General features: G+C 37.7%; 1 protein-coding gene across 10 annotated transcripts in view; it reads right to left on the bottom strand.

The window, feature by feature from the left end:
• The window catches only part of grin1a (glutamate receptor, ionotropic, N-methyl D-aspartate 1a), a 34,730-nt gene extending 24,681 nt beyond the window's left edge, over positions 1-10,049 (bottom strand). The window contains exons 1-3 of one of the 10 annotated variants that reach the window (XM_067423674.1): positions 9,248-10,049; positions 5,868-6,002; positions 4,151-4,327 (exon numbers count right to left, since the gene is read on the bottom strand). In XM_067423674.1, coding sequence (XP_067279775.1) covers positions 4,151-4,327; positions 5,868-6,002; positions 9,248-9,496 — 561 coding nt within the window. In that variant the 5' untranslated portion in view covers positions 9,497-10,049. The remainder of the gene's footprint in view (positions 1-4,150; positions 4,328-5,867; positions 6,003-9,247) is intronic. The other 9 variants (XM_067423675.1, XM_067423678.1, XM_067423677.1 and 6 more) reach the window with 9 other exon arrangements.
• Positions 10,050-19,216: the final 9,167 nt, after the last annotated feature.

Here is a 19,216-nt window from a genome sequence, read left to right as displayed (position 1 = left end):
TGGACCAAAATATAATTTTGATGCTTCAAGAGATTCTAATGAACTAACTGATGTCACATATGGACTACTTTGATGATGTTTTTATTCCCTTTCTGGACATGGACAGTAAAGTGTGAATACACACGCATACACTCTCGGACTAAATATAAAATATCTTAAACTGTGTTCTGAAGATGAACGGAGGTCTTACGGGTGTGGAACAACATTACTCTGCTCACACACACCAAACGTTCTGCTCATATTTCCCCAATTCTGCATGATCTTCACTGGCTTCCTGTGTCTTACCGTATTAAATTCAAAATTCTTCTTCTCACTTTTAAGTCTCTGCACGGCCTTGCTCCCCCTTACCTCTGTAACTTGCTTCTCCCCTTCAACCCTACTCGCTCTCTACGATCTGCTGATTCCAACTTTCTCGTTGTCCCTCGGCATCGCCTTGCTTCAATGGGGGGCAGATCATTCAGTGTAATAGCACCCAAATTATGGAACTCTCTACCCCGACCACTCCGTTCTGTTGCCACCATCTCTGATTTCAAATCCATGCTCAAAACACACCTCTTTTCTGAATGTTATAGGTCTTAAAGATGTTTTTTTTTTTCTCACTCCGATTTCTGTATTATTATACTTGCACTCTCAATTGCCTACTGTTGTTCTGTCTACTCTGTTTGTCATTTGGCTTTATATTGTTGTTTGTTTATTGTAAAGCGTCCTTGAGCTCTGGAAAGGCGCTATATAAATAAAACTTATTATTATTATTATTATTAACATTAGGATGAGTCATTAATGACATCTTTTTCATTTTAGGGTGAACTAACATTTTAACAACTCTTTTTGTTCAAAAATAAAACTCCCATAGTTCATATAACTACTGTAGTTGTAGCTAATTTTAATATATAAATTAGGTTAAATCATCAAACATTTGAATGACTTGCCAGTGACTTGCTTGACCCAAGCTATGACTTGACTTGACTTGACTTGACTTGCATAAAGCAGTGACTTGACTTGACTTGATTGTCACAACAAATGACTTGGACTTGCTTGCGACTTGAAGGTTAAGACTTGAGACTTGCTTGTGACTTGCACATGTGCGACATACTCCCACCTCTGATGATTTATCTCTCATCCACCCGCGATTGTTTTTTGTTTTTTGTATAACTTGGCCCGCCGATCGGTGTGTATATAGGCGCAAACCGCACACGTGTGCTCTTTAAATATCAATTCAAGAGAGTGAACAATGCAGATCAAGAAATGAATGTTATTTCACTATTTATGATTCACTCGCGTGCCGACAGGCTTACGTTTTGATCTGGAAAACAGATAGCCCTGGGACTTTGCGAGCCCTGCCCCATGCATGTCCAATCTGATCCCAAATCGCAATGAACCAACAAATTCTTCAGCCTCTGACAGCGTGCTAATGTATGTTCTGTTAGATACGTACACATAATCATAACAATCTTTAACAATGCGTTACATATAAAAACATGTTTTACTCATATAAGTGTGCTGCACCATTCATGTCGGATCCATTACAGAAAGCACAGCATTGTGTTTTAATCTCAATACGTCTGCAAATCCAGTGTTGACCTGTGTCATTTATAAACGATTATCTTGCTATCTTCAGCATGTTTATTGTTCATTTAGCTCCACGAGTCGGTGGACGGCCTAAGGAAGCAGGCACACACATTTGATTTATCTGTAGAGGCGGCGTTTCCCCCTTCTATTACATCATTGATTTGAGAGCTCTCGTTTGCTGGGCCTGGTGTCTATAAACGCTTTTCTTTTACTAACAAGGACGTTTTCAGCTCCGAAACCTACAGGATATTCTTATACTACCATTAACTTTTTATATATCAAAGGCTCAGGGGAAAGTTGATTTCTCAGTTCATCACCCCTTTTATTGTACTCTCCCAGTGACAGTGTTGTACCACAAATTTGTATCGGAAAGTTTCGAGTTTAGAGCATGTTTTTCTGAATTCTAAAATGACTGAAAGAGAGCCTCATAGAAATGTACATTATAAAAACACCACAAAATGGCTGCCAGGTTTAACTAAATTTATTCTATGATTTAGAAGGCGCTTTAAAACTTCCGTACCAGTGCATAAAAGGCCAAATAAAGCCTTTTTTCCTTTCAGAAGCATAAAAGATTTTTTTGTTTAAAATATATGAATAATTTTTTCTAGGAAAACTGGGTGGGCTTTTTAAAGGCAGACTGAAGTGCCTTTAGCTTGAAACACGCAGCATTATTCAATGTGTTGGAGCAATTTCCACTGAAACGGGAAGACAGGGTGGGACATATCGAACAGCCCTTCCTCTTACAATAGCCAATAGCTTTTTGTTTATATCACAGCTCAGCCAGAGCCGTTGATGGCTTGGTAAAGCCGCAGTTTCTTTCTAATCTCTAACATCATTCGGTGCGGAATTCAAATGGATCCAGTATGTTTTCTGGTAAGTGCGGACTCGCACATATGATCCGCTCTGTGCTATTGTGTCTCTGCTGGACCGACTGTGTGCAAGCTGCGGTGGTTTGCATGACACTAACGCAACTTAATTCGCCCCAATGGAAAGCATATTTACACTGTCTGAATCATTCTCTATCCCCTATAGTGCACACTGTGCCATTCAACATGTAGAAAATAGTAAATGTGTGAGCAAGTGACAGATTGGCTGCAGCTTCACTGTCTATTTATAATGTAGGGGCCGCACGCTTTCAATTCTAGAGAGCATTTCATTGGATGGGAGGCTGAAGTGGAGTCATGTCATCAAAATTATTGATCCATATTGTTGGAAGTGAAAGAGTTTTGAATGCTTATATCTTTAAAATGCAATTTCTTTTATTAATAATAGTAAGACATATTCATGCCAAAAAGCCTCACTCCGGCGTGTATGGCCCCTCTCGACTGTAGCACACATAAAAAGGACCCACTAAAGCTGTCAGTATGACAGCAAAAAATTTACATTGTACAAAAAATATGACATGAATTTACTGAGATTTTAACTTCACAAAGCCTTAATCAAACATAATTTCACATTGCAGTAAATCAAAAAGCAGAAGCTTTTCATGCATGATAAATAGCGATGACTCATTACTATTAATGACTCAACGACAAAAATTGATAAAAACCTAGGCAAGTTAATTTATTTACCACATCTGTGCTTTACATGAGCAAAATAAAGAAGAAAATAAATCAAGACAAATACAAATCAAGTTTTAAAAGATTTTAAATATAATATGATAAACATATGAGAAAATAGTATATTTTAATGCTCAATTCATATATATATATATAGGGAAATTTATATATATAGGGAAATTATTTAAATTTATATTTAAATATTTACAGTAGTTATTATATGCATTCTTCCCATTTTCATGTCTTTTCTCTAATAGGACACAGAGTAAGCTGGTGATCCCTCGGAAAAACATGCATGATGCCTCTCAATTTTATAAGAAGAAAAGGGAGAAGAAATTAAAATAAAGCAGCTATGCTGTATTTCAACAGTCTTCCAGCTTCAGAAACATCTCTGTGGGAATGTAGCTTGATTTGCACCATACCTAAATAGTTTCACTGTTAATAATCTCTCACTGCAATGAGGGCAACAATAATTACCTCAGCGCTGAGCAGGGGGGATGTGGGATGGTGATTTAGCGTTCATCCCCAAGGAAACTGAGCAGAACCTCTGCAAGAGCAAAATTCCCACAATGCACCACTGCATTTATGAAGCAATCACAGCTTGAACCCCATGAGATACTGATGATAGACTCATATCTGTGGCTCAAGGCTACAAAAATACCAGTTTCTATAGTGTATAAACACATGGCATAAATATGTTTAAAGAGTCACTGATGCTTTGCAACGCCCCAGGTTATGGTTTTCATTTTGCTCCTGTTGTGGATAGACACAGGAGTTTTTGACTGTGGTAGAAAGCAACATGAAATGAGCAAATAACGCACGTTAAGTCAAATCAGACCACATTAGACATGGCTGACGCCTTTGGTTTTAGAATGTTAGCCAACATTTACAACATGGCATGAGATGTGATCACATGACAAAAAAGTAAAACAGTTACGTACATAGAAGACCTTTGCGATTGATACACACACGTCTGCATACAAGCACGCACTGGGAATCCTGGAACTGGAACTGGATCTTACCTTGGTCTCTCTCTCCTCCAGAAGAGTTTCCAGTCTTTTCTGCGCCGCTCTGCCTTCATGGTCATCACTGACGATTAGAATGATGTGATTCCAGCGGAACTCCCGCATCATGTCAAACCACACATGTGCCTGGTGGGAATATGGTGGCACTGTACGCAGGAACGAGAGATGGATGCTCTGGAAGAAGCACAGAGAGAAAGGAAGAAAGGTGGGAGACATAATGTTTAAAAATTATAGTGTTTATATTTTAGTGAAATAATAAAAGGGTGTTTCTTCAACTCCACGCATTTTTTTCACTTTATTAAAATGCAGCGTATATATAGACTAAAATGTAAATAGCAACTAGATTATATTTACACTAAGTAAAAATAGCATATTTTTTAATATAGTGAAATATAGTGTGAAATATATATGTATAAAAGTAAAATATAGTGATATATTCTATTTACACAATGTAAAAGTAGCAGTTCATTGCAATATGTGTGAACAGTATTTAGATGCTATTTATAATTTATTTAGGTAGATACTATTTGCACCTCAGTATTGTTGTACATTAACAGGATGCAATTTTGGCTACTTTTTAAATATTTTGTCAATTTTATTGATTTGTACTCATGAAAATAACTGATCATTTGTTTCAATATTTACTGTGTGAAAACAAATTAAAATAAGGTAACACTTTAGAATAATGGTTATTAATTAACATCAGTTAACTACATTAGTTAAGAACTAATAATGAACTGCACTTATAAACATTTACCAATACTTTATTAAAATCTTGTCAACATTAGTTAATGCACTGTGAACTAACATAAACAAACAATGAACAGCTGGATTTTTTATTAACTAACATTAACAAAGATGAATAAATACAGTAACACATTTACTGCTTATGGTTAGTTCATGTTAATTAATACATTTACTAATGTTAACTAATGACCATTATTCTAAAGTGTTACCGAAAATAAAATATAGGTAATTCACCAAAAAGTAACTTGTTTTATTATTAAATAAATCAGCGTTTAAGAACAGATCGGTTGCATGAAAAATACATTTTTAATGCATAAAGATTTATTTAGTTCCTGAATGAATCAAATTTTGAATGGACAATTCAATAACTCACTAATAAAGACTTAGTCCGAAATCGTGTGATATGAATGTGTATTATGATTGTAATCCAGACATAATACATTCATCATGTTGTCATTATTATGTGAGCATGTGATTGTCAGTTGCGTCGCTTCACTGCCATTCTTAAATCCTCTCCCGTGGCCTCATGGGATAGTAAAGTGTCGTCGTATGCACACTTCAGAATCTCGCTGGAAAAAGTACTGTACGTCATCCGGGTACTTTTTGCATACACTTTTATGAGTACTGTTAATTCGGACATACTGCTCTTGTCACATACTGTTTTTCGCCTACTATATAGTAGGCAGGTATGTGATTTCGGATGCAGCCAGCCACTTATTTTACTCCTAAATGAATCAACGTTTTGAATGAACTTGTTAAATGAATGATTTACTTAGTCATTAAGACAACACTTGTGAGCAGAATATGTTTTAAATATGCGTCATTTCCAATCAAGCTGCAAATTTGTCATTTTTTTATTTTATGTTAACAGACAAATGCAATTTGTGATAGTAGGAAAAGTGCTTTTCTAAAAGCCATAGAGACCAAAGTGCCTAAAGCTGAATAACACTCTCTTAATGCAGCCCACCTTGTCTGAGTAAATGGACATCCTGGTGGTGAGCCCCACGACAGGAATGCGGTAGAACCCTGCGGTGTAGGAGACCGGAGTGGGCGTCAGATGGTCATTAGACTGTGGTGGATGGCTCACCAGGATGGCGTACACCTGTGAACAGGACCACACAACTGGTTTAAATACAAACGAACAGTGAAGACTGGATCACAGCGGAGTGATAGGTATGACTCATGGATCTGGGCTCATTCTCTGACTAAATCTATAAATCACTTCACAGTCAGACAGATTGACAATTTGATTGATTGAAGATGAAGGATCTTTGGATGGATTCAAGTGAACAAGAAAGACAAATAGGAATTTGTCTATCATATAAAAAAGGGAGGCTTTTTGATTGTACTAAACGTATACACTTCATTTTAATAGTTTTCATCAGCATACTGAACATTTGAGTGCTAGCCATATAGACAGAAAGCCGAATCAGTCATTGTTTCTGTTTTTCAAAGAATATGCTGTATTGAGAAGAAAAAAACAACGAAAGAGAGAGAAAAAAAGGGTTGGCAACATTATGTATTTCCAGAGAGACCCTCCGGCACTGGCTCCATCTGTCATAGAATGTCTCTTCTTCAGAGTGGCCAGAGACATTAGCAAGCCAAAGGCGATACGGTCTGAGCGATACAGAAGTTTCGCAGGGAAGAATCTCACACAACCAAATTAATCTGGTAATTATCCTGGCATTCTGCTAACAAGCTACACAACCTTACGGCCCAAATATGTTGAAAGTATGTACGTAATTGAGTGCTGAACACCCATTGGGTTGACCGGGGGAGGTTGGTGTGAATATTAGTGAGAAAATGAGCTAGGCAGAGCGAAAAGGACGGGAGGGAGTGATTCATGTTCAGCCCCATTTTTGTTCAGTGCAGTATCCAGCCCTGAGATAGACTCCTACATCAGCACATTTTTTAATGACATCACTGGCCCAGAGAGCACTTAAAGCAGCACCGCTTAATGTGATTTTTGCGTGTGCAGGCTTTTAATGAAGCAACGCATCAGGCTGAATTACTCCCATGAGTGTGACAGTAGTGAAAATATCTCTCATTTACACTTTATGTAGGGCATTGCTACTTCAGTACTTAAAGGTTTCTTCTCTTACACTTCTCAGGCTATAGCATCTATCTATATCTATCTATCTATCTATCTATCTATCTATCTATCTATCTATCTATCTATCTATCTATCTATCTATCTATCTATCTATCTATCTATCTATCTATCTATCTATCTATCTATCTATCTATCTATCTATCTGTCTGTCTGTCTGTCTGTCTATCTGTCTATCTGTTTGTCTGTGTGTCATCTGTCCGTCTGTCCGTCCGTCCATCCATCCATCTCTACATTGTATGAAATATTCTGTTGACTATCCTAAAAAATTAGCTTTATGTGGTAAAAAAGCACAATTCAAATTAAAAGGTTTGTATATCTCAAAAATATTTTTAAAATATTATTTAGTCAAAGATATTAAGTTGCATGACTGAATCAACCCAACTACATTTGGTTACTCCGACAACTTTTATGGGTCAGATCAAGCAGAAAATTAAAATGTGGCTGCGCAGTTTCACTCTTAAAGGGATAGTTCACCCAAAATGAATTTTTTTTTCATCACTTGACACTTGCTCAGCCTCAAGTTGTTCCAAACCTGTATGAGTTTTTATCTTCTGCTGAACACAAAAGATGTTTTAAAGAATGTTGTCAACCATACAGTTGACTGTAGTCATTGACTTCCTTTTTTTCCCCTAATATGCAAGTCAATGGCTACCGTTCACTGATCGATTATCAAAATTCTTTAAAACATCTTCTTTTGTGTACAACAGAAGACAGAAACTCATACAGGTTTGAAACAACATGAGAATAAGGGATGACAAAAAAAAAATTTGGTACATTTTTAAACGGTTTATATATAGTCAACATTAGCTGTAGGTCCGAGGCATCCTCTCCAAAGACATCTTTGTAGATACTGATACTATGTTGACCCCTCCACCCCCATTTTTCTTTTCATCTAGCACAGTAATACTCTGTGAAAATAGAAACAGCTTGCATTGTAAAATCATTGATTTTTCATGCGTCACCTAGTTTATTTTGCAGCAGCTGCCCTCAGCCAGTGTGGTCATCTCACTCATTCCTGAAATCAAAGCTCTGTGAGGTCAGCAACAGTACGTTAACCTTTCCTCCCACCGTGAGTCTATTGACCTGCATGGACCATCAACTGACAGGCTGTCCTGTTTAGACATCTAAACGAATTACGCAGCTTTAATCTACTGCCAGAATCCAAAACAAGTTCAACTGGCCAAGCAAGTCTCCACAGGTCAATGCATATTATGTAAAAATGTTTTGTTGACTAACCTAAAAAAAAGTGTTTCATGTGGTAACATCCAAATTAACTGGTTTTATTCAAGTCAAAAATATTTTTGAATATGACTTAAACGGATAGTTCACCCAGAAATGAAAATTCTGTTATCATTTACTCACCTCGAGTTGTTCCAAACCTGTATGAATTTCTTTCTTCTGCAGAACAGAAAAGAAGATATTTGGAAGAATGTTTGTAGCCATGCAGATCTTGGCAGCCCCTGGGTACCATAGTGAGGAAAAATTAAATGGCTGCAGAGATCAAATTGTTTATAAACATTCTTCCAAATATCTTCCTTTGTGATTTTTGTCACAACAAAGACATTTATACAGGTTTGGAACAACTTGAGAGTGAGTAAATGATGACAGAATTTTCATTTTTGGGTGAACTATCCCTTTAATCAACAGTTTTACATTAGGTGACATTTTAGTTAGTTAGTAATATGTATAAAAGGATCCTCATGCATGATAACAACTAATATTTTCTGCATTTCCCCCCCCTAAAATCACAAAATACCCCTCAATATTTGTCTAGTAATACTGTTAAAACCGTTTGTCTAAAAACTATATATAATGCATATAATCTAACAAAAAATATGCCCTTCGTGTGAAAATGTTTCAATAAATTGTATTGATTCAGGTCAAAAATATTATTTAATTTAGCTGAATCAACTGTCATCAGAAATATTTTTTTAAGGATCAAATGATAAATTCTTTCCGGCACGTATTTATTGTATTTACAGTGCAGTTTATAATGCTGATACTTGCATATTAAAAGCCATACTTTCAATAACTTAAAAAATGCTACTTGTAATGAATAATATCTTGCATTTCAAAACACTGCCTTATGAAAGCTAAATCATTTAATTCACTCTGAATGGTGCATATGCAATGGACATGTTTACCCCTCAGGCAACTTTTAAACTCGTGTCATTTAAGACTGGATCTTGCCACATGGAACATCCACAGTGCAACGATGATGCTAAAAATCCCACCTGACTGGAAATAAGATCCTCACACACAGACAGCGCCATCTGAATCGCATTGGCTTTGTGAGTGACGGAGATGGCGGTCAACTTGAATTTTTCCCTTCCGTACACCTGGTTCGCCTGGGTGACCGCATCCTTGAACACCTGCTCGTATCTCTTCTGGCTCAGGACGGCCCCGATGTTCACAATCTTGGGCTCGCAGCCGCCCCGCACGCAGGAGCAGGAGAATAACGCAGCCAGCAGAAGCAGACGCATCGTGTGGAGGGCCAGAAGAGCGCACTGAGAGCCCCAGTATCCTCCCCTATTATCGCTGCTGGAGCCTCGTGTGGGGGATATTCGCTTGAGGAGAAGGAACGCAATGTCCAGTGTGGCAATTTTAGAATCCCAGTTGCGAAATTCACACACACTGCGGCGATGTGTTCATGGTGCCCAGTTCATTTAGGCGATGGCATCTGAGAGACCGGCATTCACTGCAGCCTTTTTTTCCCTCAATCCCCCCCTTTAAAGTCAGGCTGCAGGCAGGCTGAGCAAGAAAGTCACACGCATGAAGCCCGGCAGCAGAAAGCGGTGATGCGTCTCGTATCGTCCGTCTCTTTGCGCGTCGGCTGTTGTTCTGCGGCGAAGCGCTGTCCTTGGTGCTGACAGCTGTGCGCGCACTTTTACGCGCGCCCCCGCACCTCCTCCAGTTTTTCGCGTTGGCGTTGTGCTCGAATTAAAACGCTTCGATGTCACAAACAACCCATGCGTGAAATAAAAAAGAGGGAGAATTGTTTTTCCATTTAGAGTAAATGCGAATTGTGTGTTTTCATAAGAGCATAAACAGGTAGCCTATAAAACATATGGTTTTGACAACCTCGCCTCGACCATTTATCAATATATTCACACTAGAATGGGTCAGTGTTTCTAACCCATTTAGCCCCACCTATAGCTTTTCTAGTGGGTGCAGGACATTATAGTTAATTTATGTAAGTGAAGATAGCAAAATAAACTGTGACATATTACGCCCAAAAGATCTTCATACAGAGGACTACCTGTAAAATTGATACAAATTTGGGACCAAAATTATTCAGACACTTTGACCTGAGCATGTGTCTCTGAAGTGTATTTCCTTTAATTGCTAATGTGGCCTTTTACACCACAGACTGAACAAAATGGAACAAAATGAAGCATTGCTTGGGTCACTGGTTGACCTAAATTAGCATTATCTAATTGTGTACTTAACTCTGACAGCTGATTGGTTGATTGTAATCCATTACTTGCCTTTCTATCAAAGTTATCTGACATTATCAAGATAAATTTGTTCTGACACAGTTTAACTTCTTTGAGTTCTTGTCATATTTTAATACCATTTTCTAAACTATAGCCAATAAAATGTTATAATGTGAGAAAATGCTGAAGGTGTCTGAACACTTTTTGTTTTGTCAACTCTAAATGAAAGTGTTGATTTAATGCGAAGGCCTATGATGTGGTTTTCCCCTCTGAAAGATAAAACGAAGCCTGTAAAACATCTCATATTATAGATGCAGATATCATCTTTGGCATGCATTATATTAAAAAGGGTCTTTTATTATTGTAAAATCATGGTAAAAATCATGTCATATTTGTGAATAAACAGGTTTATTCACATTTGGGGATTTCAAATTACATTAAATTAAACAAATTAAAAACTATATTTTTTTCAGATTACTGGATTATATTATATTGTTTGCAACTTTATATGTAATGTGATTGAGCAACTGTTACAACTGTGACCAGGAATAAAACATAATTTCATAACTTTTCTATATTTATGTTTTATTGGGTTATGCAATAATTAAAATACATGTTATAATACTTAGACATTTTGGAATTAAATGGGTTATATGGGGTTCAGGCATGGTCAAACGGAGGCATTCCCTTATATTCTTTCTCAATGCACTGTTTAAGACAAAAAAAAGTATAGATATAGTGTATTTTTGAAGAGAGGGTATAACTAAAGGTTCTTTAAGGTGCAGCAAAGACACCTCTTGGAAAGAACACAATTTAGTTGTATTGATATGAATGTATGATAGTGTCTTTAAAGCACCCACACAGATCGGTTTCCTTGACTTTTTGGCTCCTTTATTTTTAGATTCTGCATAGACCAAAAAAAGACTGGTTTAAGACGGCTAAATGTTACTACCAATGCTCAGAGTTAAGACCCGATGATCAATAATGTAAGCACGGCATTTATATTTCAGCATTTTCAATCATCAAATCACTCGCTCCGTCTCTCAAAGCTAGACTTCAAAAGTAATTACATGGTAAAGTGGCAGGTCTGAGAGGTCTTCCCGCTTCCCTGAGCATCCCTGGCTTTAAGTACAGTCTGTTTTCAAATGGCACGTGCAAAACTCTTTATTTTTGCTTTATTTCTTTATTTTCAGAGATGCCTGTTTTAGTGCAGTGCTTTGGTGGGGGGGAAAAGTAACGCTTGCTTGCGGGAAAGAAGGACAGCCCTTGTCTATGCAGGTGCATGTGCTGAGCAGCATTACGCACTGGTAAGGACAAAAGGGGAAAACGGTTACCAAGGAAACAAGCCTCTCTCCTGAAGTGTGAAGTTTCAAAGTATTCACATGTAGGCATTTTGTGCGCGCGGCAACGCAGGGTGTTAATGAGACGAAGTGACAGTAGCGCGCCATAAAACATGCACCACGAATCATTTAAACACCCTGAACGGTTAATGTCGGCCAGTTAATATACAGATTGCTACGTACGTACGCAGTTGTGTTGTGATTTTGTCATGCTCCAATCATTGCGATTTGATTTAATTTTCCCGTGTTAGAGAACCTGCAATCGAAACCTTATTAATATTTCATTATCCGTGGGAACTAATCCCTCTACATGTGAATGTCACAGTCTGATATGAAGAGGGGATTTGTAAATTAGGTCACAATTGATCTAGTTATGCTGTCGACTTTAAATAATGAATCTTGTGCCCCAGGAGGCATTGGGGGCTGGTTTTATTTACTATGCATTTGAATTATAAAGTCAAATTTTAGTCTGTAGCAAATGAACCGTCATTAGAAATCTAAAACAAGCTGGTTTATGCATCATATTATCTCAAGAAAGATCTGTGGGCATTCCGTTTATGTTTTTAAAATGGATTATGAGTGTGAGGTAGCCGTGGATGCTCTGGCAGTGGCGCGTGCTACCTCGCAGTCTGAGGTGTTGTAATACTTGGATGTCTCTGGCTTGCTGGGAGCCACACAAAAGGCTGACCAAGCGACAAGGTTCTCACTGGCCTCAGTCGTGTTTTACTCCCCCCCACCCCACATCTCTGCACATCAATACAGCTGGGCCAGCCTGCACTGCAGCCGTTATATAATGACGCTCCTGCCACACACACTCAAGCTCGCGCACACACATTAGAGGTGTGTCATCTCCTAATTAGTCTTGGCTATTCTTTGGTAAATGGCCTGTCTCTATAGTGTGTGTGTGTGGCAAAAGAAGCAGAAAAAGGGAAAGATAATGTGATGCTTAACCTTTTAAACTCAGCAGACCCTGTACAGGGTCCAGAATGACATTATCAAATATATACTTTAAATTTTACATGTCTGTGGAGGAGCTCTGACCTGTGGTAACATTTGAAAGCTTAGAGATATACATTACTTTGGCATTTGTTGTACACAAAGTAACTTATTACTCTAAATTTTACTGGCCTAGCCAAATTGAAAACCTTCCTATACCCACGTACAATGTTCTAAATACAAAATGTTGGTGTCATTTTACTGGAAACCATTTGAAGTTACACAAAACACTGCTAAAAGTGATACACATTTAAGTATATGTTGTCTGAGCTGTAATAACTTAGTGTGCTCTAGCACCCTGCAGACAGTTTTGGCTGTTTCTACTAGATTTAAGAAAATACTGGAAAAAGATTTTAGTCTGGATCATGTATGCAAGATTTATTCAAATGGATCTGAATGGAGGAATATTACCCTTTTTCCTGAAATCCAGAAATCACAATATAAGATTTTTTAAAACTATTTATTTATATGATAAAGCTGCAAATAAGTATTTGAACACCTGTCTATCAGCAAGAGTTCTAACCCTCAAAGGATTAGAAATGTGCATTAAAGTGAAAGCAGCGTACTATACAGTACCTACTGCTAAATATGCTGTTCATTTGAATCAAACAACAAAAGAAAAACAGAAAATCACTCACTGTTCTTGACTAAATAACTTATAAGAATAGATTTCTTACTTGAATCTGTTAAATGATCTGGCAAGGAGATAAACATGGCGGACTGTGTCCCCTGTGTCACTCAGGGCGGTCCGTCAGCTGTCGTGGGCGGGGCCTATACAGTGTGATGTCACATTGAAATGTCAGTAGCAGACCACAATCTCAATTTAGTGAACGTAATATTATATTTACTTTTTTCCCATCAAAAAGTGCACATAGTATTAGCAAATGCAGTTATTAAACACAGAGGCGATAACATGCTTGATAAATTCTTAATGTATTAACACAAATAACATTTTGGCTTACATAATGGCCCATTAATAATGACAGTGTTGCATTTTTTGAGTGTTATGCTTCAAAAACCCCAAAATGATTTATCATTTCGTCTGTGTGTGTTTTAAGGCTGGTAATGGGTTAAGAAGAATCATTTCGCTGCTGTTCTGGTGTGTCCTAGATGCCAACTGAGGACTTACATGATGTGTTTCTCATGTATGTGGTATGTCAATCTATTATTGATGACTGACCCTTCCTTTTCAGTCCTTCTATCCATAAATAGTTACTTGGTCTAGCACAGCAAATTGTATGTGCAGCCTAAATGCAAAAATGTGCCTCTTACATAAATATTCTACATCCGTATAGACTGTGAGCAGATGGAAATCAGTAAAAATGTCTTGTTCAGATGATCACCTCTGACTATAACCTGTAATTCTTACGCTTTTTAGAAAGATAAATAAAATAATAAACAAAGAAGACGGCGAACAACATGGGGTAATATATACACACAGAAGTACTGTGGCATTGCACCAACCTCAGAGGGTTGCTATGGTTATAAATGATGTCCAATCTCTTTTTCAGAAAACTAGGACGCAGACCAAGAGGAGAACTTTCAACCAGCCAAATGTTGCACCAAAATATGCTATTTAAAATGAGAAAGAGGACTGTCTGTTCTGAGGCACAATATAGCTGTTCTATTTTTGACTGTTTTAATACATATCAAAAGACATCTCTGAGGATCTAGACAATGATATATGTGGCTCTGTCAGTGAATTTAAGACTTTTTATTATTTTTAAACCATATTCTGTATGCAAGTGTGCCCTAATTTTTGATGAAAGGGAACAGGAAGACTTTACAGTGTTTTAAGGTTGTGCAGACTGCAGAGTGATGTACAATCATCATGATCTTTATTTTACTCTGACAATGTGTTATATTATTTATATAAAATATAGTTCATGATTTGATTTAATGGGACATGCTGAAAATTAGCTTTGCATCACAGGAATAAATTAAAATTTAAAATATATTAAAATAGGATACAGATTTATTTATTTTTGTTCATATTTAGGGTAGCCTTAAGTATTTCAACTTGTGCATTATATTATATTATATTATATTATATTATATTATATTATATTATATTATATTATATTATATTATATTATATTATATTATATTATATTATATTATAGTATATTATATTATGCTTAATAATACAATTTTATATCGACTGACATTGAAGGAGGGAGCAGAGTCATATCTAGGGACCAGATCACCTTAGTAACCGCATAGCAACACCCTGGCAACCACCCAGAACACCCTAGCAATTTGGCAAGGGGTTTTGCACGGGCAAGCAATGCTCACATTTGTTTCAAATAAAATTTAGTGGCATCTGTTGTCAGGTTCAATAAATTAGTTCTCAGTTTGAGTTCTCGTCCTGCGGCTAGTTCGGGCTCAAGAATGAGGCAGCTATGTTAAATTGCATTATCTACCGTTGCTGAATCTCATTCGTCAATTTGCACAAGCCTCCTCGGGAGTCCAAAACAACTACACTGCTACAGATGAGAATTATGAAGTTTTCTCTATAGGTCTCCCAGAGTAAAAGACGGGGGTTTTCTGGCGACATAGGAGGCATTTAACACGGCTAGAGTCTGTGACACTTTTGGCACTCTTTATGGTCACAGTTCAGGAATTCCACGCCATGCTCGCCTGTGGAGCTGTACGATTCATTGCAAATTGGGCATTCGTGGGTTTGGAGCTCAGGCTGGCCATACTGTCCACACATGGTGGTCTCGAGCTATCAGATTCCTGGCTCATTCTTCTATATGTCATGCTGATCGTTCCATCTGTCAGAATTGGTTCTGGCTCGGTGCACGGAATTCCCTGTGGAATCTGTTCATTAAAATGTTCAATAAAAGAAGATTAAATCTAAATGCGTTTGTGTTCACTGACCATCACTGGTCATTTTGCTATCAAACTCTTTTGTTTCTGAGTCAAACTTTTAGTTTACCATGAAGGTTATTTAGAGGTAACAGAATCATATTGTCATTTTTTTCAGAATCCCCATCAGGACCATCTGCCCGTGCTTGGACATGAGTTATTACAGAAGAAGGTGAGTTACCTCCAGCTTCTTTATTGCCAGATCAGCAGTCCCAAGGTCAGAAGCTGCACCCAGAGTCTCAGTACGTCAGAGGCGCTTTAAAAAAAACTTGCCCTACTTCCAAAGTGCATGTGATTCGAAGCAACATCACAGACACTGCCTGAAGTTAAAAACCTCCTACGTTGTGCTGTGCACCTGAGATATCCTCATGTAGTGTCTAAAGAAACAAAAAAGGGGCATTGAATTACTGCTGGGTTGTTTAATGTGAAAACTCTCTAAGCTATGCAGCTCAAATTAATGCACATGAAATAGATCTGAGAACCAAACACTGTAGCCGTAGTCTTGTACAGTGTTTTTTTTTTTTTTTTAAATCTATGAATATTACATCTCAGGCTAATGCAATTATACAAATAATGTGCATAATCAGTTATCTGGGAACACATATCATGTCTAATTCATCAGTTTAAGTAATGCAACTGCCATGGCTCCTTCACTGTAAAGAGAAACCAAATTGTCAGTTTCAATTTCGGACACGGTTGTAATACAATATGCAACGGACTAATTTGCATTCCAAAACATCATTGCATATGTATTATCTAACATGTTCAGGCTAATGCAAACTAAAATGCATTGAAAATGCAAACAAAATGATTGAAAGATGTACAGAGGTAGTGAATAAAAAAGTTATCTGTAATTCATAAAACGCACACACACACGCACCGATCCAATCTGCCTAATATGCTGTTCGTCCTTCCACTGCTGCCAAAACCGTGCCGACCTGCTGAGGCATGGACTCTACAAGACCTTGAAGCTGTCCTGGGGTTTCTGGCACCAAGACATTAGCAGCAGATCCTTCAAGTCTTGTAAGCTGTGAGGTGGAGCCGTTGTGGATCAAACGTGTTTGTCCAGCACATCCCACAGGTGCTCAATTGGACTCTTCATCATCAAACCATTCCTGAACAATGTGTGCAGTGTGGCAGGGCACATTATCCTGCTGAAAGAGGCCACTTCCACCAGGGAACACTATTGTCATGAAGGGGTGTACCTGGTCTGCAATGTTTAGGTAGGTGGCACGAGTCTAATTTACATCTATGTGAATGGCCATCTCCAGGGTTTCTCAGCAGAACATTGCCCAGAGCGTCACACTGGACCCATAGTTCACCTTGGTATGATCACTTCCCCAGGTAAATGGCATATACCTATACGACCATCCACGTAATGTAAAAGAAAATGGGACTCACTGGACCAGGTGACCTTCTTCAACTGCTCCAAGGTCCAGTTCTGACGTTCGCATGCCCATTGTAGGTGATTTCGGTGGTGGACAGGTGTCATCATAGTCACTCTGATTGGTCTGCGACTACGTAGCCCCATACGCAGCAGAGTGTGATGCACTGTATTGTGACACATTACCCCATAATCATCATTAAAATGTTGTGTCTTGAGGCACAGTAGACCTTATGTTGACTCAGACCAGATGGGATAGCCCTTTTCCTTGTGGGATAGCCTTCGTTGTCTTCATGCATCGGTGAGCCTTAGGTGTCAAATACTCTTTTGCCGGTTTGTGGTTTGTCCCTCCTCGGTCCACTGTTGGTAAATTCTCACCACTGCTGAACTGGAGCAACACACAAGCCTTACCGTTCAGAGCCCTTATCAAAGTTGCCCATTTCTCCTGCATCCAGCACGTTGATTGTGAGAACTGCTTGTTTTCTTCTAATCTAATCTAGTCTACATAGACCTTAATATATGCCCTATTAAAATAATCAGCGATATTGCTTCATCGGTGACTGGTCATAAAATTTTGCAGTGGCATAGATTTCTAAGTGGGAGAACAGACTCTCAATAGATGTAATGTTTTTTATACCGTACAAACTGTACATTCTATCCCCATACACTGCCCCTGCCCCTAAACCTACCCATCACAGGAAACATTGTGCATTTTTACATTTTCAAAAAAACATTATTTAGTAAGTTTATAAATCCATTTACTTTGTGGGGACCGCTGGCTGGTCACCACAATGTAGGTGATCTCAGGTTTACATTACATTACATTAATATAAACAAGTACACACACACACACACACACACACACTTCTTAATTTATATATTTTTATAATTATAATTTATAAATATCTAACATTTAATGGCAAGAACCGATTAAATAAAGCGATCATTAGTATTTAATTTTCCCAAGAACCAAAAAATTGTGATTTCATTCAATAAAAACTAAAAATGCGTCTAAACGAATCATTATTCAATCATAGATCATCTCATTTAGAGTCCCTAGAGGCTGTCACAGGGTCTGTCATAATTTTCCTCCCCTTGTTTTGCGCCAGCCAGAACAAAAACACTCAGCAATGTACATCCATGCATGCTCTTTAAACAGACACACAAAACACACAAAACACTGCAGGCACGACAGGAGATGAGCAGTTCATAAGGCTTAATTAGCGAGGCCGAAACATCTGCATGCCAGCATATGTTTAGGGCAATCACCCAAAACGATGATCACTCCATCTCGCTAGATGACAATCAGGATGTATTAACCTGGCATAACCTAACATATGGTGCATGTCATGGACATCCTGTCAGCATGGTCATTAAGGCCACTTAGTGTTATGAGACAGACAGTGGAAGGAATCAGATGATCTACACTGGAACTGCACTACCGCAATGTCCCTTTTGAGTGGATAACCATTACTGATGGTAATTGATAGCAGCATGTCCAGTAATTGCACTACCTACTTGGCAGCTATTTGGTGGACACTAATTTCCACAGTGTGTTTTAGTCTATTGGATAATGGCAGGCGTCTTTATTAACAAGCTAGGAGAATAAACAATTAATTAGGGTGAAACCTGAAATTTGAAGGGCTTTCAGCCAAGTCAAACTAATCAAAGCTTAAATAAAATAAGTTTTACTCTATCTATCTATCTATCTATCTATCTATCTATCTATCTATCTATCTATCTATCTATCTATCTATCTATCTATCTATCTATCTATCTATCTATCTATCTATCTATCTATCTATCTATCTATCTATCTATCTACCTACCTACCTATCTATCTATCTATCTATCTACTATCTGTCTGTCCGTCCGTCCGTCCGTCAGATATCAGATTAGAGCACACAATAGTGAGCTCATTCAGTAAAAAAACCTTTCTTTTTTATGTTATTCTAAAATAAAAATAATAAAAATCCATATTGTATGTATTACGTAAAACAATTACGTATACAAATGTATGATGTATATAAATATAATATATTTATTTCCTTCAGAATTATTCCTAATAAGGCCCGTTCACTTCATAACAAGAACAATAACTGTATTAGCATCCATACTAGTGGACAATATCATTCTGTTATTTCCAAGTGTGTGCTGCAGTTATGGGACGAGTTA

This window comes from Pseudorasbora parva, chromosome 18, assembly GCF_024679245.1.
Source record: "Pseudorasbora parva isolate DD20220531a chromosome 18, ASM2467924v1, whole genome shotgun sequence".
In the NCBI taxonomy this organism is placed as follows: Eukaryota; Metazoa; Chordata; class Actinopteri; order Cypriniformes; family Gobionidae; genus Pseudorasbora; species Pseudorasbora parva.
This window is presented reverse-complemented; position numbering and strand designations above follow the sequence as displayed.